We start from the raw sequence: 24,335 nt of genomic DNA, 5'->3' as shown, positions 1-24,335 counted from the left end.
CAACTGGTTATTTAGCAACAGGACCTACAGCTTCTTGTTGGATCTGAACCACATTATATCGAAAATGGAATTTCTAATCACCAGAAAATAAATTCCTCTGATTCCACATTGGCAGAGAGGGAAGCGAACCCTGACTACCAAATTGGTAGGCGAGCACGCAATACACTCATCCAACGTGGAACATTTGTATTTATAATAACAAAACTTCAATCTTAATATAAGGATAAATTCTCTAGCGCTAACTGGAGTCAGTTAAAAACAACACAAGGAGTTGGTGGCAATTGGCATAAGCCAATAGGGGAGCAGGAGGAAGCTACGCATCCTGTTTTAGCTCAGCTACTCATCATCGATTCAGTTTCCTTCTAGCTCAGGAAAAAATAGTCTTAATTTGTGAATTTCCAATAGAATACAGAACCCTTTAGCTTGTACATATCAGAATTTCTTAACCTTTCAAATTGTTATCCATAATCATTAATGCAACTGTTTTATTATGGATTATATATATCAGATTAAGTTGTTATTCTGTTTGTTTTGATATCACATAATAGAAATTCATTAATATCACATTTATAGTGCTTGTTCTATGATAAAAGCTATCATTATTCACATTTCTTAAGATTTTCATCATACTCATATTTGCGCACTTACAGCCAGGAAATTTATAAAGTAACAGCTATGCATTACAATGCACTAATTGGTATCAAGTTCTTTCACCTCTTTCATAGTAAATGTATGCGCAGGGTTCTCACTACTAGGCATTGATTTCATACTTTACAACTTTCCTTGTAGTGAGTACTTTTGTGCATTTTTTTCCTGTACAAACTGTGAATTCAGTCTACATAAATAAAAAAAAGAATACCACCAGAAACAATGAGCTAAAATAATCAAATAACTGTAAAAACTTACCATTAGGCCTGTTACCATGTGAACTAATGTTGTGAGGATAGCACAACGCAACATATTGTGATCTACGGATTCCTTCCAAAGACCGGGCAAATACTGGGCAAGAGGAGCAGCATGAGGCTGGATTCCAACGCCTACTACCTCAATCATGAACGACATTACATGCAACACCTATGGGAAAAATATTGCTTTTAAAATAAGCAAGAATTAAGTGTTCATTACATAAAACATTTTTATTCACACACATCAATAAATAATAAAGAGCCTTTCATTAATCAGCTGTAAAGTACAAGTATCCTCACTGTTTTCTGGAGATTAGAATGTGACACAGTGAGACTGAAGGGCTGAAGGCCACTTTGTACATGACTGGTGGTATTAAGTGCAAATATAGCTTATAAAATATTTCTTTCATAAAAACCTATTAACCATAAAAATGAAAATGAAATCAATGGAAATGGAAGGCAAAAATCACTTTACAGGCTTAACCCTTGGAGGAAATGCAGTAAATGTCTAAACACTTATACAAAAACAAATTACAATATAGTAAGTTTCATATGGGCAGTCAGGGTGTGAGCAATAGACCTTCTACATTCTTCTTTGTAACAATTCTGTGCAAATGGAAACTCACTGCATAGAAGTGAGGCAATTTATGATTAATGAGTTTGTAATAAACAAATATAAGCAAACTAAAACAATTTCAACACCAGTATTTTCCACATGAGGCAAACCAACAAAGTTATCACTAGGAGCTGACTATCATCCAACTCATTAGGTGGTAAGCCATAGTAAAATATTCAAATCAGAAAAATAATGAAAAGTATCGATTTATGCAACTAAACAAGAAAACAATACAAAAATCAACTCTTTAACGCAAATATTACAGGGAAGGATACTTCCATGATGATGACAAGAGCCAAACTGTAAGGAATGATAATTTTACCATTTTTGAGGGAAACATAGAAAAAGAGATATTACAGTGGACACCCCCTTTTGCATTCTCCGCATTCGCAGATTTCTCTATGGACCATATCTACTTGTTATTCGTGGAAAATTCCCGTATTCGCAATATTTTTCTATGAGAAATATCCGCAAATTACTGTATTTTCATATCAACTTCATGATTAAAATGTTATTGTTAGTATACAATAAGGTTTTGTACATACTTACCTGGCAGATATATACTTAGCTATACGTCTCTGACGTCAACGACAGAATTCAAAACTCGCGGCACACGCGACAGGTAGGTCAGGTGATCTACCTTACCGCCGCTGGGTGGCGGATGTAAGAACCAATCTCCCTTTCCAGCCAGAATTTTTCCTTCCAACCGGTCTCCTGAGGGGAGGCTGGGAGGGCCATCAATCGTATATATCTGCCAGGTAAGTATGTACAAAACCTTATTGTATACTAACAATAACATTTTTGTACATGAACTTTCCTGTCAGATATATACTTAGCTGATTGACACCCTTGGTGGAGGGAAAGAGACAGCAATATAAATATGGAAAAAACAAGGGAAAACAACACTAGTTGTAGGATGTAAATACAACCTTTCCTTGGTTCTTACCTGTTTTAGGCAGAAGACTTCGTAGTTACTGTCTATGAGTCTGCGTTGCCTTAAGAGCTTCAGCGAGGGCGTGACCTACAGCTGACAGACTCTTTGGGTCTATCAAAGGGATTTGGTTATCCGCTTACTTGATAGAATCCGAGCAGGATCTGTCAACGGGGATTCGCCCACTTATATGACAGAACCTAACCACTATCATTGCAAGGAGCTCAAACATAAACCGATCACCTAACCAATCTAATCATTGTTAGACTACGAAATGAAAAACATGCCTACCCGCATGTTCTTTCAAACAACCAAAAACTTACAACCTAACAAGGGGAAAAATATATACTACTAAGGATTTATGTCTCAGCTCCCTGCCCAGCACCGAATCCGCCGATACGTACGGGCCTAACCCGAAGCACTTTTCTATGTAAATTTTGACGTCTCTCAGATAGTGGTTTGCAAAGACTGAGTTGCAACCGCCAGAATGTTGCCTTCATAATATTACTCAGGGATATAGTTTTTTGTTAAAAGTCAATGACGTGGCAATAGCTCTTACCTCATGAGCTTTGACCTTAAGAACTTTGTATTGACTTTCCTCACATATCGCATGCGCTTCTTTCACCAGGCTTCTGATAAAGAAAGAAAGCGCATTCTTCGAAAGAGTCCTCCTTGGATCTCTTACAGAGCACCAAAGGTTGACATCATTGCCCTTAAGTTTTTTCTTTCTCTGTAGATAGAATTTCAAAACTTCTTACTGGGCAAGCGACCTCTCTGCTTCCTCGCCTACTAATGCAGACAATCCTTGTACTTCAAAGCTCCTAGGCCAAGGATTTGAGGGGTTCTCGTTCTTGGCTAAGAACGAAGGAAGGAACGAACAGAATAGCTGCAACTCCTCTGAATCCCACATTTCCTTCTAGTGCATGGAGTTCACTAACCCTCTTTGCGGAAGCCAATGCCATGAGGAAAATTGTCTTCTTCGTGAGGTCTCTAAACGATGCAGACTGAGGCGGTTCGAACTTATTGGACCTCAGGTAACGTAGCACTACATCCACATTCCAACTCGGAACCCCTGGAGAAAACCTTCTTGGATGTTTTTCAAAGGATCTTATTAGATCATGAAGGTCCTTATCTTCTGAAATGTTTAAGTTTCTGTGCCTAAACACTGCAGATAGCATGCTACGATAGCCTTTAATGGTTGATACCGCCAATCCACTTTCTTCCTAAGGAAAAGTAAGAAGTCTGCTATTGGGTCACAGAGGTACTGGAAGAGGAAAAGTGATGGTTCCTACACCATCGCCGAAAGACGTCCCACTTCGATTGTAGACTCTAAGGGTAGAAGGCCTTCTTGCTGCTGCTCGATAGCCGTTGCAACTCTTGCAGAAAAGCCTCTCGTTCTGACCAAACTTTTGACAGTCTGAAGCCAGTCAGATCTAGAGCGGGGAGGTTTTTGTGATACCTCTCGAAGTGGGGTTGTCTGAGCAGATCGATCCTCTGTGGTAATGTTCTCGGAAGATCTACTAACCATTCCAGTACCTCTGTGAACCATACTTGTGCGGGCCAGAAACGGGGCTACCAGCGTCATCCTTGCTGCCATCCGATTCTGCAAATTTCTTTAGTCTCTCTCCCAGTATCTTGAATGGAGGAAAAGCATACATGTCTAGACCCTTCCAATCTAGTAGAAACGCGTCTATCGACACTGCCCTCCGGTCCGATATCGGAGAGCAGTAGTTGGCTATCCTCGCATTCTTGGCTGTGGCGAATAGGTCTATATGAGGGCTTGCCCCAAAGCTTCCACAGGTCCTGGCAAACATCTTCGTGAAGAGTCCACTCTGCAGGCAGGACTTGATCTTTTCCTGCTTAGGAGGTCTGCTCTGACGTTCTTTTCTCCCTGTACAAAACCTGGTAAGGAGACAACTCTTCTTTGCTCTGCCCAAAGCAGAAGTTCTTTTTGCTGTCTCGTACAAGGGAGAAAGAGTGAGTCCCCCCCTGCTTCCTGATGTAAGCCAGGGCCGTGGTGTTGTCCGAGTTGATCTGTACTGCTGAAGCTAGGACGTGGGCTCGAAAGCTTTCAAAGCTAGCCAAAAACCGCCATCAGCTCCTTCTTGTTGATGTGCCAGGTCACCTGTTCCTTGTTCCAGGTGCCTGACACTTCTCTTGAGCCGAGCGTCGCTCCCCAACCTGTTTCGAGGCGTCGGAATACAACACTTGTTGGTTGGGGTTCGGAATGTGAAGGGACATCCCTTCTGCAAACCTGAGAGGGTTGGCCACCAAGAGAGGTCCTTCTTGATTTCCCTTGAGATCTCGAGGAGAACTCTAGGTTTTTTGCGAACGACACCTCCAGTTTTGATGAAGAAAGAACTGGAGAGGTCTGAGGTGCAACCTTCCTAGAGAAAGGAATTGCTCCAACGAGGAGAGTGTCCCCAACAAACTCATCCACTCCCTCGCTGTGCATACTTCTTTCTCTAGGAAGGCTTTTGACTTTCTCTGACCCTCGGGCTATCCGTTCTGGAGACGGAAAAGGCCCGAAAATCCAGAGAAGCCATCCGAATCCCCTGATAGATACGATCTTGACTGGGGATCAACTGAGACTTTTGAAAGTTCACCAAAAGTCCCAGAGAACTTGCCATGAAAAGGGTCTTTTGTAGGTCCTCCAAACATCTTTCCTGAGGACTTGGCTCTGATCAGCCAGTCGTCCAAGTAAAGGGAACACTCTGACTCCCTCCAAATGTAGCCATCTTGCTACATTTTTCATTAGGCCTGTAAAGACCTGAGGGCTGTTGAAAGGCCGAAGCACAAAGCCCTGAACTGGAATATCCTTCCTCCCATCATGAACCTGAGGTATTTCCTTGACGAAGGATGGATGGCACATGGAAGTAAGCGTCCTGAAGATCTAGGGACACCATCCAGTCCCCTGGCCGAGGGCCGCCAACACTGAGGATGTCGTCTCCATGGCGAACTTCCTCTTTTCTACAAAGATATTCAGGGCGCTTACATCCAGAACCGGTCTCCATCCTCCTGAGACTTTTGGAACTAGAAAAAGGCGGTTGTAAAAGCCCGCTGAGCAAGGTCGCTCACTAGCTCTATAGCCTCTTTCTCGAACATTTGTTCCACTGCTTGTGTTAAAGCAAGGCTCATGATGGGATCCCTGTACTGGCCACCAACTCCCTCGGAGTCGTTGTCAACGGTGGTCTTTCCGTAAAAGGAATCAGATATCCTTTCCTTATAATCGAGAGGGACCAGTTGTCCGCTCCTCTCTTTGCCAGGCTTCCGAGAATCTTAGAAGTCTGGCACCTACTGGTGTTTGGAGGACTACTTCCCTACTTCTTAGCTCTGACAGAGCGTGGAGAAGGATCTACCTCTCTTGAAAGGTCTATTACCTCTCGAGGTAGAGGCTCTAGAAGGGGGGCCCCCTCGAAAGGGCTCCTGTCTAGCTGGAGTCTCCTTCTTCGTCTTCGTCTGGAAGGAGGTCCTAGGCTTCCGTGCCGACTGCGCGAGCATGTCCTGAGTCGCCTTCGCAGAGATAGATCCTGAGATGTCCTGGATTATCTTCTTCGGAAATAGCAGAGGCGAGAGCTGCGAATACAGGAGAGAGGCTCTTTGGCATGCGAAACAGACTTAGTAAGAAAAGAGCAGAAGACTGATCTCTTCTTAAGGATCCCTGCTCCAAATAGGGAGGCTATTTCGCTCGATCCATCTCTAACTGCTTTGTCAATGCACGTTAGAAACACTGTTTAGATCTTCTGGCGAAAATAGCATCCGGGTTCTGAGTCTTCTTAGCCAAGACCCCCAAAGACCAGTCAAGGAAGTTGAAGACTTCCAAGACTCTAAACATTCCTTCCCTTCAGCAGGTGGTCAAGCTCGTTCATAGCCCAGGTAGTTTTAGCAGACAAAAGAGCCGAGCGTCGTGCTGCATCTACCAGAGAAGATAAGTCCGCATCCGCCGATGAAGGAAGACCCAGACCTAGGGGTTCTCCAGACTCGTACCAAAATCCAAGTCTGCCCGTAAGCTTGGAAGGAGGGAAAGAAAACACAGTTTTCCCTTTCTCTTCCTTAGAAAGCAGCCAATCACCAACACCTCTCAAAGCCTTCTTCATTGAGATGGTTGGCTTCATCCTCACACAAGAGGAAACTTTTCGTCTTCTTCGAGATAGAATAAAGAGAGACGGAGGAGCGACGGGAGTAAGGGAGTCTCCAAACTCTTGAAGAAGAAGATCTGTAAGGATCTTATAGGACGAAACTGACGGGTCCCTTCACCAAATCCTCTTCTGAAGGTTCAACTTCATCCACTGAAGAACCCTCCGCTTCTTTACGAGGGCAGTTAGCCTTCTCTAAAGAAATGCGCCTGTCCAGAGAGTGTCTAGTAGCAGACTGGCGCCCTATCAGGGGAAGCCAAAGTTTCTGGAGAGCTCCTCTCGAATGAGTCCTTCCTACTCTGATGAGTGCGTGCTCTTTGCTCCTTAATTCTACTCCTAGAATTCCGGGCTTCCAAGGGGGAGCGCTGCTTAGGAGAGGAGAGCCTACTATGCTCAAGGCGCTTCTCAGGATCCATCGCCTGTTCAAAGGAGAGCGGCTGCCAGGCGAGCTGCGCCTACCATGAGGCGAACGCCTACTAGGCTCTTTGGCGCCTACTTACAGTGGAGAGCGAAGCCCTGGAGAAGGTCGCCTACTAGGAGACCGGCGTCTACCATGCTCCACAAACTTCGCTCCCGACTTGTGTGTCTCTTCAAAAGGTAGTCTCCCAGAAGAGACATATCTTTCAGGCTCTACACGCCTGTCCTGAACCGAGCGGCTAAAAGGAGAGCCGCGCCTATCAGGAGAAAAGCGCCTATCCTCCGCACCACGCTTGGGAGCGAGAGCGTCTACTTGGGGAGTAGCGCCTACTAGGCTCAAGGCGCCTAACATAAGGCGAGATCCTGTCTCTTGACGAATCCATCAAAGAGTAGGCTCTCTTATCCGGAGAATGAAGGATCTTCGTAAAAGAGCGAGGGACGAGGCTGTACGCCTGTCTTTAGACGAACTCCTACTAGGCGCTAGATCCCTTCCTACTGGACAGATGTAGTCACCAGGAGAAAGCTTCTTGGGCGATTGACGCCTGGAAGACGACAAGCGCCTGCCGAGGGAAGAGCGCCTCCTTCCATCCGCTGATAAAGGAGAGAGAACCGACTCTGACTGAGACGGTAACACAGGCGAAGGAATCCTAGACTTCTTGACAGGGAGAGAGACGTCCTTTCCGACGCGTTCCTCCTGCCAAGGAGCCCGCCAGCACCGAAATCTGCGCTTGCAGTCCCGCAAGAATTCGAGCTGGAGATCTTGTAAAATCCTCCACCGGAGAAGAGGCTCGAAGCCTACTATGAGGCGAGAACTCCTGCTCCCTCCTGGGTTTCTTGATCTCTACTTCCGGCTCTTCTGGAAAAACTTCCAGGCTGGAAGGAAAGGAGCCAGGCGCCTTCCAGGCTCTCTTCAGCGGTCGCGAAGAATCCGAGGCGCTCCATCCTCTTCTAGGCGAAGGTGAGGAAGACGAAGAGAAGCATTGGCGCAATACCTCCTTCTTCGCAAGCGAACAAGGGCAAGACCTGGGTACTAGCATCAGGATCTACCGAGGGGGACGCCTGATCGGTGGGAGTTTCTCCCTAACCTTCCTGCGGCTTTTGACTTTCCTCCTCCACTGGGAACTGGGGATCTGGAAGAGGTCTAGGCCTGGAAGCATTAAGGAGCCGATCAGACGCACCCTCCACTGCACTGGGGGTCACTGCACAATTCACCTTCACTACTCTTACCTTGCAACGAACGAATCTTCTTTTCCATGCTAAGGATCGTGGCTCTCATGGTTGCCACTTCCGTAGTCGTATCCTTAGGTTCGATGCAGGGCGCAGGAGCTGAAACTGGAGAAGGTTCTAATGCTACAACAGGATTTTCTTCTACCTCGCTAATACGAGACTTACTAGAACTCCTAGACGAAGCCTTTCTCACCCTGTCTTTCTCTAACTTCCTCAAGTAGGAAGAAAGAGCCTTCCATTCACCCTCATCCAACTTCTCACACTCATTACACGGGTTAACAAAAGAACATTCTTTCCCTCTACATTTAAAGCAAACTGTGTGAGGATCTACCGTAGCTTTTGGTAGTCTCACTTGCATTCATCCATAGCGCACACTCTAACATAGAAGATTTCTTAACCTCTAACTCAGACATCTCGAAATCAAAGAAAAATCCAAATCAATATCCAAACAACAATCCACAAATGCGTATGCCAAGCCAACAAGATCAGGTACTTCACCGAAAGTCAGTCCAAATAAATCCACGGCAACGAGAAATGAATAAAGCTGTCAGGAGGTAACAACCACAGGTGTAGTCGTCACCGGCGACAGAAAAATTCTGGCTGGAAAGGGAGATTGGTTTCTTACATCCGCCACCCAGCGGCGGGTAAGGTAGATCACCTGACCTACCTGTCGCGTGTGCCGAGAGTTTTGAATTCTGTATATATCTGACAGGAAAAGTTCATGTACCAAAATGCATTTTTTTTACAAAACTATTAAAAATACAGGTATAAGCTTGTTTTGGTTTTTCTTAGGTTTGAACCAACAAAATATGACAAAAATTTTTAATAAATTTGTATTTTTCATAGCTAACAAACCTGAGGTCTTAAAAATAGGATCATCTTTAGCGTGCCAGCTGCCCCAGTTAAAACAATTAAAGATTGCATAACAAGGAATCTGTGAGATCTGGCAACTCCTGCGCCTATGAGAGGTGGGAGCTGGTCAGTTTTTAAGCGTTTTTATTTTTTTACGGGGTTCTAATCACAGATTCTAGCTATTCCCTGGGGGTTCTGGTATGCATCCCCCATGAATATGGGGAGTCCACGCCAAAAATGCTTGTACTATGGAAAGCGGTGGAAAAAAGGAAAAATTTTAGAAAGACATAATTGGAATGAAATGGAAATGAATTTAAGTTTCTTTTTCTAAAATTGTTACAGCAGAGCTAGAGAGATTCTTGTAGCTACGTTGACAGACAGCACTTACATGAAACAAAATGGATAGTCACTACATACTAATGGATCATGGGGCCACATACATGAACAGTTAATTTTGCCTATTCAATTTAGGTCTACAAAAAATAAAAATATATACCCAGGGGCATTAGCACTGCAGAAAAAAAGTCTTTAAAAGGCAGATGGATTCATGATGAAAAAATACATTCAACTAAATAATTCAGCATGATGAGTACTTCAGAGCTAAGAAAGTGCCACCACTTATTCTTTGGAATATCATTTATCAACACCATCAAATTTCCAAATAAATTATTCTACATGGGGTCTTGCTACTAAGAACCTAGATTGCTGGTGAGAGAGAGAGAGAGAGAGAGAGAGAGAGAGAGAGAGAGAGACAGAGAGAGAGAAAGGGTGGGGGGGGGGGGGGGGGGTTGCTACTATATACTTTCCAAATTCTACAACAAAGATGCACAATTCATTCAAGTACAGAACTAGGGAATGTGAATACTGACAAAGGCCTTTTAAAGGAACCAAAAAAAGAATTTAATGTCTCGAGAACAATGTTCACTCTAACTTTAAATACATTAAACATTGATGCACATTTTCTGAGTTGCTGATAATAAAAATATCAAACTAAAAATACAATATACCTGTAAAACATCACAGATGCTGTAGAAAATTAATATAAGTATAATGAAGTAAAAAGTGTACACAAATTTACTATAGATAGGGTAATACAAACTACAACTGTAAGTACTACTGTGGAAATGTTAAAGTTTAACTTAGAGAGAGAGAGAGAGAGAGAGAGAGAGAGAGAGAGAGAGGAGCGAGAGAGAGAGAGAGAGAGAGAGAGAGAGAGAGAAAAGAAACTTATTCTACGAACATCTCATATGTACCACTTACCTTGATCTGAATAAATCAACTACAACATCAACAAAGAGCAACGAATTACCTGCATTTTCGTATCGCATTCATGAGCTTCTTTCAGCAGATTGAAAAGTAAGCCAAATATAGTAGGTAGGTAAGGCATAAACTGCTGTGGGTCAAACTCAAAATCATCTACTGAATGCATGAGAGTCATGGCAGCACTAAGTCTTCACAACAAAGTCCTCTTCAGTAGACAGCAAGTGAATGCAAGCTTCATATAAAGTTGGACGATGCTCTGGAGAAAATTTCACGCTTGTCCACTGACCAATCAACCATATAACACGCCGTCGAATGATGCGATAATTTGAGTCCTTCACTTTCAGCTCATTTATCAGGGAAGATGTGAACCACTGATCAAAGTCAATATCATCAAAAAGTTCAAAGGCTGCTAAGCCAACTGCATTGTACACTGCATCTTTTTGGAGTATTCCATGATAGTCCCTTGGATCAACTGGGCTGTGGGATGACCTTACCATCTCCATCAACACTGGTGTTAAAGCATTCCTGTATTCGTGAAAGAGGGAGACAAACAGTGTTTCTGTACAGGGTCTGAGACTGTATTTCCATGACTCCCCTCCTTCCACATCCATACAGAATCCTTCAGGATCCGAATCCCAAACTTCCAAGTCACTTTGTGTGAGAAGGAAATAGTGGGAAATGAGCTTATGACACATCCCTGCCAACACAGAATTGTCAAAGAACTCAGACTTTATCCTGAAGGCTTCCAAAGTCTGAGGGTCTTTGGTATCTTCCACAACCTTACATGGCTTATATTCTGGACACAGGAGGATAGCTTTAATCAAATTCAAACACTGCACTGTAAACCTTTCGAAAAGTAGTCCATCACCAGCCGGGGTGAAAACATAATATGTTCGTTAATTCAAGACTGGGTTTTATGAACTGCAAATATGAAAATGGAAAATTTTCCAACATGTCCAGAAGAACTTTGGTTAAAAGCACAACATATTTTTCAGATATTGTCTTTACGTGATCATTGCTTTCATGCTGCTTTCTAAAAAAGTTAACAAAAGAATCTTGATGCGGTCAAATACAGACTCCAGTAGAGTAATAGCATCCTGACTCTCATGAGGCTTCTTGAAACCGTGAATAAGAAGTTTGCGCAAGATCTTGAGAGCAAGGTGTGAACGCTCAAGACATGGCACCATAACTTCCATATTTTGTCCCACAGCTGCTAAAAAGGCTTCTGTCTGTGATCGCCATAGTTCAAGGAGGAATGTAAACATCTGACTTGTTAATTCCTGGAAAACATGTCAACAATGTAAAACTACCCTCTCCTCAAGATTCTTAATTAAAGCTATTAATAAAAGTGACTAAAATATAAAGGTACAATTGGTGTTCTGGTTGGTGGAACAATTAAGTGAAATAATTCGACATACCTATTTATGAATTATAACAAAAGAATAACTGTAATGAAATTCCAATCTTTAACAATTCTTTGCATGCACTTGAAAACATTAACCCTTACTTGAAATGTTCGTCTGTCAGCAGCCAGCCTCTTTGATGCAAGCTGCTTAATAACATGGTGTAAGTTAAGAAGTGTTCTATGCTGAACAAGCTGGTCATCACTTTTCACAGCTTCAAATAAAGCTGGAAGTAGATCTGGCCATTCCCTTGGGCAATCTACTCTAGCAATCTTTGCTATAAGAACAGCTAACTGAGTGGCTACCTGTGGCACTGGTTCCCTAAGGTTATGAAGTAATCCACATCGAATCCGAGCCTGTAACAAACAACGAAAGAACAAATTACAATTTACTATTGTTAGTTAAGTTAAAAGTCAGCATTAATCTGACCAGGAATTGAAAATTCCATTGAAAATGACAAAGCTGCATAACTACATTCTTACTTAATATACAATTTACTCTAGTGCTGCATACAGCATGAATTTTCTGTGACATTGTATGCGATTGAAAGGTGTGTTTTAGTTCAGAAATCCTTCAACCATACAAAATCAAAAGTGCTAAACAAATTCTTGGTACTAATTCTTGAAATTATTGATTGGTACTATCTTGAAAGTCATTTATGGAGCATTATCATCATCTCATCTGACAAGATAATTTTTGGTATTATGTTGCTCAATAATATAAGAATCTAAGCAGAAAGAGAAATCTAATTTTTTAGGAGACTGCTTAACTCAGGTGAAGGTTTCCCATCTTCAAAGAATTGTCATAAATTAGTTTATTGCAACCATTTAGACTCCATGGTTAACCAACAGGATTTTTCGTAAATGAAAGGGGAAAACTGGAGTAGGAGGAGTAATAAAAAAAAAAAAAGATAGAGACAAATACAAAGACACAGTTATTAATGGAAGTAATGGGCAGAAATGTCAAGAGAGAGAGAGAGAGAGAGAGAGAGAGAGAGAATTTAGTTTACTGCAACCATTTAGACTCCATGGTTAACATATAGGATTTTTTGTAAATATGAGAGAGAGAGAGAGAGAGAGAGAGAGAGAGAGAAGAGAGAGAGAGAGAGAGAAATTTGAGAGAGAGAAGAGAGAGAGAGTAGAGAGAGAGAGAGAGAGAGAGAGAGAGAGAGTTTTACAAACAAAACCCTGATGTGTGTAACAAATCACCTTTTCTTCTTCACTTATGGCCTTAGGTGCAGTCTTTCGCCAGTATCTGTCTACCCCATTCTTGAAGTAGAGCACACCCAACCAACGAACATTGACTTCTATGGAGTGTTCTGAAAATATCTGGGGAAAAAATTAAATTTGTTATTATTAACCACTTGCTTCTTTTTGGGCATATAATTAAAACATTTCTGTTATAAAAATATTTTTAATTCCAATTTGGTAACAGCACTGAATGCTAAAATACCTCATTAGTATTTATTAAATACCAGAAAGTTAAAAACTAAAGATCATATTCTAATTATTACCTTACAACTAATACTTGAACACATATAGTAGAATTTATCAAGTACCTCAACAAGAGTGGAGTAAAACCCTGGTTCAGTTTCCCACTCCTGAAGGCGTTCCTCAGCTGGTCTCAATACCTCTGCATCCTGACTGGTTGCTAACCTTAGGGTTTCGCCAATACAAGTTCTTTTCCACCACTCATTTTTTACAAATTTTTCACCTTTGTTTTTCTCGTAAAATAACTAAACTTTTTTACTGGAATGACGTGCAAGACGACAATTTCCCCAAAAGAACTACTTTCCCAGCAACTTGTGACACAAGTAAAATCTACCGTAAGGATTTTCCTAACAGCAGCTAATTTCACAGTTATATTCACCTCCTTCAATCATCAATATAACAAGGGGATGGAAAATTAAGTTCCTGCTTCACTACCAAAGTTCCTGGCCCAGGAAGCTGAGTCCCAATAACTGCAGATACCAAGCTGTTCAGGTAAGCTCCGTGAACTATGCAATTTTCAAATTTAGAATCCCTAGTAATGAATTCTTTATCTATGTGTACAGGATTGCTGTCTCCAGAAAGTTCAGCAAACCGCTGGACTTCCTCAAAGGTGACCTTTTTCGTGACAGTTGCTGTGGTCACCAACCTTCCAAGACAAGGTCTGAATTTGTCTCTTTCCAAAACTGTGAAGCAATGGCCATGAAGCAAGTGTAATTTGCGAAGTTTGTTAGAACAAAGACATAAGAAATAATCAATTGACGGCCAGTTACCATTCAAACCATCAAAATCACAAAACTAAAGGTTCCTTACTCTACAATTGTATAAAAATACATATACAGTATTTAATATATATATATATATATATATAAACAATATATATAAATGCACCCTCTGTAATTTAAATGAGGAAATACACGCAAGATAATCCTATAAATGTTTCTCTGTCAAAAGCGTTATTTTTCGGGTCAACAATAACAACAGTTTGCTACAAACAACACTATCCTATATCACTTATTACTGTATACCGATGCCTTCCCACACAAAAGCCCTAATCCTCCAAGATCCCTAATACTAAATTCCAGTTTTGGTTGAATTGCCCTCCTTTACTGGATAATGATAATCAGACAAAAATATCTTGGCAAGGTTTGTGATGCGAGGATTGTTTCCTTCTGCCTTAATCGTGATTAATTTTACAACTTTATCACTTGTGATCTCTGAAAGTAAATAAAAAAAAAAATAAATTGGAAGCTGCAGTGCTGATAGAAGCCAGTACTAGGTTATATAAGCTTAAAATTAGTTATGATTATCAAAAGCTCTATAATTTTCAAGTTTGATCTTATGTTTCAGCTTGTGGTATTTCACAGATTTAGCTTAAGGACTTTTGCTAGTCTGAAGACACCAGCTAATCATAAATTATACTGGCTATTAAAATTGACAATCATGAATTACAATCAAATTACAGTGTATTATATTACTAAAAATCACTAAAAACAGATATAACTAGAATATGTTATTACCCGAGTTAGACTGAGGTGTGACAAGGAACATCAATGAGGTAATGGAAGAAGAGCAAAACTTTAAGGATTCATCCTCTGACTTCAAAACATTCAGTCAACAGTTGTACACCCCCCATTCTGCAGGATGTACGACTTATTTTCAAAATCTGAAAATAGAGCAACTATTAATTCACCAAACAAAAATTCTTTGGATGTATAAGTTACACAGACTAAATATATCTACATAATTTAACTAAAAGTTAGTGTATGAGTACAAAAGAATAACCTGAATGAATTAAAAGTGCCCATTTAATGAAAAGATGGGCACCCTGCCTTGACAGATCTTTAATGCCATGACATTTTACAATTCAAGTGAGAATATCTAATGACTACATAATCTTCTACATTACCTGCTACATTTTCAAAAAGCTTGATAATAATTTTCTCCCTATTATTCTATGATTGCAGGATTATCAATCATTTAAAACAAAAACCACTAGCATTTCTTCCTCATGCTGTAAAATGACAAGCCAATATGTACTTACCCAAACACAAATTACAAATCCCAGCAGCGGCAAACCTACGCAGAGGTAGTGTTCCTTCAGAGAGCTGGTGTAGAAAAATATCAATTACTTTAAGCCTTCGCAGCCACTGATAGTTGATGGGATCATATGAAAAGTTTGCTAAATTAGCAAGAACTTGTTCTTTAGCTTCTGGAAAAGAAAAATTCAAGAAAAAATTACACAGAGCAATCTGCAACTAAAAATTAGTGAAAATAATCAAAATATCTTTAAAACCCATAGTAAAGTAACAATGTTTTGCATAACATACCACTTTAACAGCTCAAACAGGAGACCATCCAAAATGTTTTCAATACAAGTTGTTAATTTCAGGCAGATGGTGCCAGCTATTCAAGTTAAGGTAACCTGCGCTTCCTCATCTACCATCACCAGATCGCTCGGCTTAATTTAGGTGTACCTAAGGCTTGCATACAGAGTGGAGGGAGAGTAAACTTTGAAGAAAGGAAATGATTGGCATTTGACAAGAGGAAATCTTAACAAAATTCCTTTCTGCTACATAAATAACAATTACCTGAATACCTTTGGAATTATTACCAAAGGATCAGAAAAAAAAATATACCAACATCTTTAATGTACATGGTAACGAGACTGAAATCTTCAAAAGGCTTCAACTTAATCAGTCAGTCAGCAGTGCTTAATGTCGAACATATAAAAGTCCAACTGGACATGAGGGTAATTTTTTGTTTAAGTCTAAAGCAAGATAACTGCATTCTTTGAAATTGGGTGAAGGGACATTTGATAAATAAAAAAAAAAATAAAACATATTAGGTGTTGCACACCTGTATAATGAATAACTGAATCACAAAATTTTGGTAATCAAGCCAAGCACTAGGGTAATTTTAACCATTCAGCAATTAAGACAATGAATAGAGGGGGTTGGAGTAGACTGGAAAGCAAGATAGAGATTGAGAAGGTGCATGAGAAAAAGCACAAGGATCTAAAGGTGAAACTGGGAGAAAACTCCAACTACACTAACACGTAATAGTTAAAGAGGTTGGACAGCAAGACAGAGGGCAGACAGAAACTGGTCAAGTAAAAGGCTATACGTATAGTGGTGTAGCTAGTGGCGCCAAAAAATGTTTACAAACACCTTTAAAATAATGCTCACAGGACACAATGTAAGGTACACTACAAGTGTACTCACAATAGGAGCATGCTTGTACTTGACACCACAAAATTATTTCTTGAATGCCCTCCCCATCTTGGCACATAAACACCACTTTTTATCACCCATTCCCCAACAATTCTTTAAAGGAAAGTGAATGCAAAAGCTTCAAAGGTACCATGTGGACAAATTCTGCCACCAGGGTCTTTGTAATGAAGTCTGAGACCACAAAAAAAAAACTCAACAGCCAAATAGGTAATAGCCTTGGTAGACCACCTAGCAACTTAACTAAAACCCAAGACATTGCATGGCCATGGAACAGAATCACAGGACCAAAGGGATATATGGTCACAGTCTTACGCAGGACAAACAATGCTGAATCTGAAGACACAAAACCCAAGTACGTACAGGGATAAGTATTCCTATCGCTCACTCAAAACTTTATTAAAAGAAGGGGAAGTATGTTAAATGTCGGCCAATCCTGTTTTGTAAATACCTGGTGCATACCTTATATAGCTGTCAAACCATCCAGCATTAAAATTAGTATCCTTATCTTTTGATTATAATTGAAATGAAATGGGAAGAGGTACATGCACTGTAATTATGTTGACCTCAAGGACTTCAGCAAATTTGACATGTCTTTTACAACTAAGCTACTCATAAGTTTCAGCACTATGCCTGAAAACCAATGTACAGTAAGTATATTGATAAAAAAAAAAAAACAAAAAAAAAAACTATACTGCCGAGTTATTACAGTAGTATAGTTTTAAATTCAAATATAATTGACAAAATCAAGTTACGAGTTATTTCTGAGAAACTCCTGTCATCATGAACATATAAAATTATTAAGTTTTATTTATTTGACATTCTGCTTCATTTGCATTCAAAGGGTGAATCAAAAATAAAAATACCACACAGGTAAAGGACAAACCTAAATTTAGTGAGAAAAAAAAAATCATTTTAAGCCATGAAAAAAAAACTCGGTAAATAAAATTCAAAAGTAAGATCAAACAAAATAAAAGGAAATTCATATTTAATCTATATGAAAATTCATTTAGCGACTACATAATAAACTAACATCTCCCATAAAACAGCATAATGTTATTTACCCAAGATTTTCATGAAAATCTGGTTTATACATCAAAATAAAACATTAATGACTTAAAGGGAAGCAGGAAAAGAATGAAAAGCTATCGTTCCTTTATGATTTACTGAAAGAAAAAGGATTATTAATAACCATACTTCACATCTAAAACACACTTCATACCTCCTACAATACACAGGTTACTTCTGTAAATACAATTACAAAAGTTATTGCATACAGTACGTACATACCAGAGCTTTCTGTAGTAGAAAAGTTCTTCTGTGAGCTCCTTTAAATACTGAAACCTATCAACTCCCTTCTTCCCAGATCGCTTCTGTAGCCTCTCATAGCTGCTGAACATAATGTAGATCTGCAAGATAACAGCATGACTTAGAATATACACAAGGAGCAGAAGCTACAATATTAAGTAACCAAAGTAATCTTAAAAAAAAAAATATTACAGTACAAACCATGGAAAGCTCTGAACATTTGTCAAAATGCTCTACAGTGATTGGCACTTTCCAAAAGTAATGGGAGCTTTCTATAAGAAAAGATGACTTTTTATCAAATTTCAAAGTACTAATTTGTATTTTTCTTAACATACAAACCTGAAGGTCTTTACATAGATTTTGATTGGAAACACGAGCTGGAATGGCCATTAGCTACCAATATTATGGGGGAAGCCCCGGCCACTTGTCGGTTTGCATCCCACTTTGCCTTTTGGCCTAGGTACCTGAATGAGGAGTGGCTGAGGTGGGCCATAAATGTAAAGAACTTCAGATTTGAATTTTAGGAAAAACACAAATTACTTTAAAATTTGCAATTTATTCCTACACAAATACAAACTTTTGGTCTTTACATGGGAGACCTACACTTTGGAGGGTGGATTCTGAGTAAATCTCTGAACTGACTGGAAGTTCTACCCAAGGTAATGCACAAACCGCATTACCTTGGACAAAATCCACTCTCTTGTCCAACAAGTGAAGCTGTCTTACTATCTCTACTGTGGACAAGGCTACCAGAAAAGGGGTCTCTCTCATTAAGTCTCTAATTAAATGGCTCAAACTGTGGTTCTGACAATCATTTAAGGACCACGTCTAGGTTCCATGATAATGTTTTATGATCTTTAAGTTTCTCCGTGCCCAAAGATTTGATAAGCTCCGACAGGTCTTTATCATATGACAGGTCTACTTATCTATGTCTAAAGATCGACCCCAGCATAGACTTATATCCTTTGATGGTCGAAGTCGACAGGTTCCTGGAAGTTCTCAGGTACAACAAGAAATCCGCAATTTCCACTATAGAAGTTTGAGAGGAAGTTATTTTATTTTCTTTACACCATGATCTAAAGATTGTAAACTTTGCCTGGTATGCATCATTAGATGACTTTCTCCTGCATTGAGCAACAGCTCTTGCAGCCTAGTTTGAAAAACTCTTCCCTCGTACCAGGCGTCGGACAGCCTGTAAGCAGTCAGAGCCAGAGTGGACAGACCTTGATGGAACCTTCTGAAGTGGGGCTATCTGAGTAGCCTGTTCCTCTGTTGTAGAAATCTTGGAAAATCTACCAAACATTCTAGTAGATCCAGAATCCATTCTTGAGCTGGCCAGAATGAGGCAATGAGAGTCATCGAAATGTTCCGGTGAGACCTGAACTTGTTGACGACCTCCCTCACCATTTTGAATGGTGGGAAGGCATACAAGTCCTTGTCCGACCAATCCACAAGCATTGCGTCTGTCGCCCAAGCTGAGGATCCGGAGCTGCTGGGTGAGCAAATACAGAGGAAGACCATGATTCTTTGACGTGGCAAACAGATCCAGAATTGGTCTGTCCCAAAGTTTCCACAAATCAAGGCAGACTAACGGATTCAACATCTACTATGTTGGAAGGACCTGCTTTTAGTGACTTAATTCGTCCGCTAGGACACTGAATTTTCCTTGGATCAATCTTGTCAAGCAGGGACCTTGCTGCCTCGCAGAGAGAATGAGTGGGTTCCTGATGTACAACAGAGACGTGTTGTCTGAGAGGAAAATCACTTTGTTGTTGTGAACCAACACCACAAACTCCAACAGTCCCCAGTGGATTGCCGTCAGCCCCTTCAAATTGACATGCCACTCCTTCTGATGTCCATTCCACATTCCTGAGACTTCCCGGTCTCCTAGGAGAGCTCCCCAACCTAGGTCAGACACGTCTGAGTAGAATACTAGGTCGGGGCTCAGAGGGAGGAGTGACTTCCCTTCTAAAAGCCTGTCTTCTGATTTCCACCAAGACAGGTCCTCCTTTATCTTGTTTGTTACTTGGAACACAAACGAGTCTGGGAACTTCTATCTGTTCCAATTTACTTTGAGGAAGAATTGAAGATTCCTCATGAGAAGTCTTCTCAAGGTTACACATTGTTCTATTGGAGATAAAGAACAGGTCAGTCCCAGGTTATCGACTGACTTGGTTAACAGAGCTTGTCTAGCGCCATTGAATCGGCGATTTATGGTGCCACAAAGTGCCGATAACAGCAATGGCGCCATAACATACCTAACAGAGGTGCCATTAACTGAAACTTGGCACCATAAGTTTCTGTTGATGGCGGTTTTCGCTTATCAGCACCCCACTGATGACCGGGGACTGCCTGTACTTAGAAGGGTCATCTACTCCTTCGCTGAGCACTTCTGAAGGAACAGAACATGGTTCACCTTCTGGATGCAAGATTCCACTCTTTGTAGGGATGGAAAAGCCCACAATGTCACTGAGTTTATCTTCATCCCTAAATAGACCATGTATTTGTTGAAGAGACTAGTTGTGACTTCATTAGCTGTCTTAATTTTTTTGCTAATAAAATGGTTCTCTGCATGTCCTCCGTATACTTCTCGTGCGCACGATCAAAGAAGCTAATCATCCAGATAAGGAGACACTCGGATCCCTACTATATGTAACCAATTTGCAATGGGAGCCAGTACATGAGTCAACACTTGCTAGGCTGTCAACAGCCTGAAACACAGGACTCTGAACTGACATACTCTGGTCTTGAAAATAAATTGGAGAAATTTCTTTGACTCTTGGTGAATCGGGATATAGAAATATGCATCTTCCATACCAATGGAAATCATCCAGTCGCCCTGATGGATGGATGACAAACCGTCTGATTCATTTCTATCTTGAACCTTGTTTTCCGTACAAACAGATTCAGCAAGTTTACATCTAACTCCCCCTAGGCCTTGAGGACAAAAAAAAAAGTCAATTGTAGAGTCCTGGAGTTTGTGGATCTACTACTACTAACTCTAAGGCTTCTTTAAGAGGGATGAAACTTCTTCCAATAGGGCAATGAATTTCTCCAAACCTGTTGAGTAGGCTGACAAAGTTATTGGAGAGTTGGACAAGGGTGAGCTCTCTCGAAAGGGATAACATAGCCCTCCCGTAAAACTTCTACTATCCATGGTGCCACCCATCTTCCTCCTCAGTTTGTCCAAAACTGGAGGAGCCTTGCTCCTATTGGTGAACAAAGGACTGGCCCTTCACTTCTTAAGAAGAGGACTTAGCCAATTATTTTTTGATGGAACACAGGGTGAAGCGAGCTCTACCCATAGATCCCAGGAAGGATCTAAACAAATCCTTGCCACAAATAGGGCTGAGCGCACATTACCTGAGACAGGACGCAAGCTGGGAGTAGGATCACTGTTTTGCAGACTGAAGAATAAAGCAATGCAGATCTCTGTTCGAGAAAGATGTTTAAGGGTGAAAGAGCACCAAAGTTCTCTCTTTTTGGAAATGCCTAGAATAAAAAGAGAGACCAACTCCAAGGAACTATCTCTAATGCCTTTATCAAGGCAGGAAATATCACCTGAAATATCCGAAAAAGTCTCCTCATCTAAAGAAATGCATTCCTTGATCTTATGACCCAAGGCTCCTACTATCCAATCAAGGAAGCTCACTACCTCAAAAACTCAAAAATTTTCTTGATGAGGTGACCCAACTCCAACACTGAGAACATTTATCTTAGTAAGAGTTAAAAGCTGACCTTCTCGCTGAGTCAAAGGCACCGGAAAAAAATCCCCCTGGGGCGGGAGGCAGAGTAACACCCAAAGTCTCCGCGGTCTCACAAACACAAGTGCCTCATTGTGAAAGAAGAGAAGGAAGGAAGAAGTTAAAATTAACCTTCCTTTGGTCCCTCTTGTCCGCAAGCCAAAGATTAACCTCTTTTAAGGGCTTGCGAGCAGAAACAAATAGAACTAGTTTGGGTAACTTTGACGAATCTGTCTGACTGTCCCTCAGGTAGGAGGATTCTGGTGAAGACGGAGCCGTAGGCCTGATAGAGTCCAGAGAAATTCGCTAAAAAATAGCAAAGAAGTGACTTGTAGGCTGTAAGAAGAAACTCCTTATCCTCCTCTTTCTCCAACAAAACTGGGGACAAAACTACTTGAGGTTGAGCAGGGGAAGCCGAAGTCTTCGTAAAGCCCAAAATACTATCTAATTTACTTTAAATAGCTGCAATGGATGAGTGTTACCATCATAGCTCGAAACACAGTACAGCTGGTTGTCAACTTACAACTGCAATTGGTTTGACCAACCGGTCGTAAGACGATTTGGACGTAAGTCTCCCGCCTAGGTTAATTCACTGTAAGAATATATACTAGCTAGCCTACACTAGGTTAATCAATACCATCTTTTACCTATGAGCAGCCTAGCCTAGCCTACACTTCACAGTATACTTTATCATATATGGCATAGTAATGATTAATTTCAGCTAATTCTCTAGGTTCAATCAACATTGGCTTATAATAATTCAGTACAAAGAGAAATTGAATAACATTAACAGTTAGCCTCACGTACACAATGATGATGATATGGCAGTATATATCGTATACATACAAATACAGTAGCCTAGCCTACAGTATACTACATGTACGATATAATTTAATATTAATTTATTAATATAAGCCAATTCTGGAGGTTCAATGCAGTCTGACTATGAATATAACAGGAGAAAAAAAGTTGGCCACTTTAACAGAATCAGATTCGGACGACATCGGCATAATTGAGCGATGTCATGCTGCTGATGGCTATGTATAAATTTATGAAATAAAAACATGCAATCTATTCAGGTTTGTTTGTTTTTTGTTTGTTTGTATGCTGCTTTTACGTTGCATACAGTGGTTATTCAGCAACGGGACCAACGGCTTTCCGTGACTTCCGAACCACGTCAGAGTGAACTTCTACCACCAAGAAATACATATAACGCACTCCTCAATGGAATGGCCGAGCAATTGAACCTGTGACCACCGAGGTGGGTCGCAATAGCATACCAACCCACGCCACTGATGGCACTTGGCATCTTTTAAAAAGTTATATATTACTGTATCCAATAATATTGTATGTACGGATTATCATTATTACTGTATCATAAATACTAACAAGCGGTCAATGTTCTAGTTTGGAAATCAGCTGATGGCAATAGGAGTTTTAGTTCGCCCTATTTATGTTTATTTCAATGTATTTACCTCCAATTCAGAGCGAATTTGCCTTGCTTCTTGTTAGCATAAACACATCTAGATACTTTACTTATATGAGACCACCAGGTAATTTTGTTTTTCATTATACTTTACTTTGTTTTTAAGTGAAATATGAATTTAATGTCTCGTGCAACTAAATTTTTTTCGTTAACAGATTGCGTTGTGGGCATGTTTATTGTGTAAAAATAATTAAATGATTCCGTTTGCTATTTTCCCACATTGATTTCCATCGTAGTACTTAGCTTTACCATTAGTTACGTTATTTATCTTTTACAGTGGGTGAAAAACAACAGTAATATATGTTCTTTCAAGACCTGAATTTTGATTAAAATTATTCTCTCTCAAATTTATCTATGGTTATGTTTGATGGCATAAGTTTACCGGAGTTACTATATCCTTGTTGCCGAAGCATGATATATAGTCATTAGCAACTCGAAAAGTGAGCTGTGTGTGGGAGAGGCGGGAGCTGGGGGAAAACTTGTCCCTACGTTTTCAGCTGGACCCAACTCTTTCTTGCTCACGTCACTTCCAGTCGTTTTAGTTGTGGGTGGTCAGAAAGTCGATCAGTCGTAACTCGCATAGGTCGAAAGTCGACAACTAGCTGTACCAGTATTAGACAGTTGCTGAATCAAAAATGACTGTTCCAAAGTCACCAATGGGCGTTTGGATGCTTTGAGGTGCAAATGGGCACTCAGGGCACCAATGGGCACTTGGGAGTCAAAACTCTCATGCACAATTACTGGCTCCAATGCCAGGGGACAAGAATGCGCCAATGGGCGCTCCTAAAGAAGAGAAGACCTTTGGGCCAATGGGTACTCCTGCACCAGTTGGTGCTCCTGAGCCGATGGATGCTCCTGAACTTCTACTGAAAATGAAAGACGAACTACAGTGGTCCCCTCGTATTTGCGGGGGATGTGTACCAGACACCCCCCCCGAATAGTTAGAATCCAGGAATAGTTGGAACCCCTATAAAAATGCTTAGAACAGCCTACTTTTTTGTTAAAACCCAAGAAAAAGACACTGAAATGTTTATACCTGTTTTTTTTTATCATTTCATCTCAAAAAGTGCATTTATGATGACTGATAAAAAAAAAAAAAAAAAAAAAAAAAAAAACAGGAATTTGTGATATGTATTTTTATAGAAAAATACCGTGAATAGGCAAATTCCCCTCGAATGATAGGGGGAAATATTCCAGAGATATCCACCAATGCACGAGTCCGGGAATCCGGAGCACGCAAATATGGGGGTCCACTGTATGTCTTCTTCTGTACAAGAAGGGTGCACATGCATCAATAGACGCTTAGGTGCAGTCCGCTTCTTGGATCCAGA

General features: G+C 40.6%; 1 protein-coding gene and 1 pseudogene across 1 annotated transcript; both read right to left on the bottom strand.

The window, feature by feature from the left end:
* Positions 1-771: 771 nt before the first annotated feature.
* LOC135214647 (importin-11-like) lies at positions 772-13,445 on the bottom strand. Its single transcript, XM_064248982.1, is given in 9 exon segments — positions 772-1,074; positions 10,394-10,537; positions 10,539-11,240; positions 11,242-11,391; positions 11,394-11,627; positions 11,855-12,106; positions 12,959-13,078; positions 13,309-13,416; positions 13,419-13,445. Coding segments are annotated over 9 exon segments (2,040 nt in total).
* An 815-nt stretch (positions 13,446-14,260) lies between these two features.
* LOC135214766 (armadillo repeat-containing protein 7-like) lies at positions 14,261-17,875 on the bottom strand (annotated as a pseudogene).
* Between the last annotated feature and the right edge of the window lie 6,460 nt (positions 17,876-24,335).

The sequence above is a fragment of the Macrobrachium nipponense genome, chromosome 46, assembly GCF_015104395.2.
Source record: "Macrobrachium nipponense isolate FS-2020 chromosome 46, ASM1510439v2, whole genome shotgun sequence".
In the NCBI taxonomy this organism is placed as follows: Eukaryota; Metazoa; Arthropoda; class Malacostraca; order Decapoda; family Palaemonidae; genus Macrobrachium; species Macrobrachium nipponense.
This window is presented reverse-complemented; position numbering and strand designations above follow the sequence as displayed.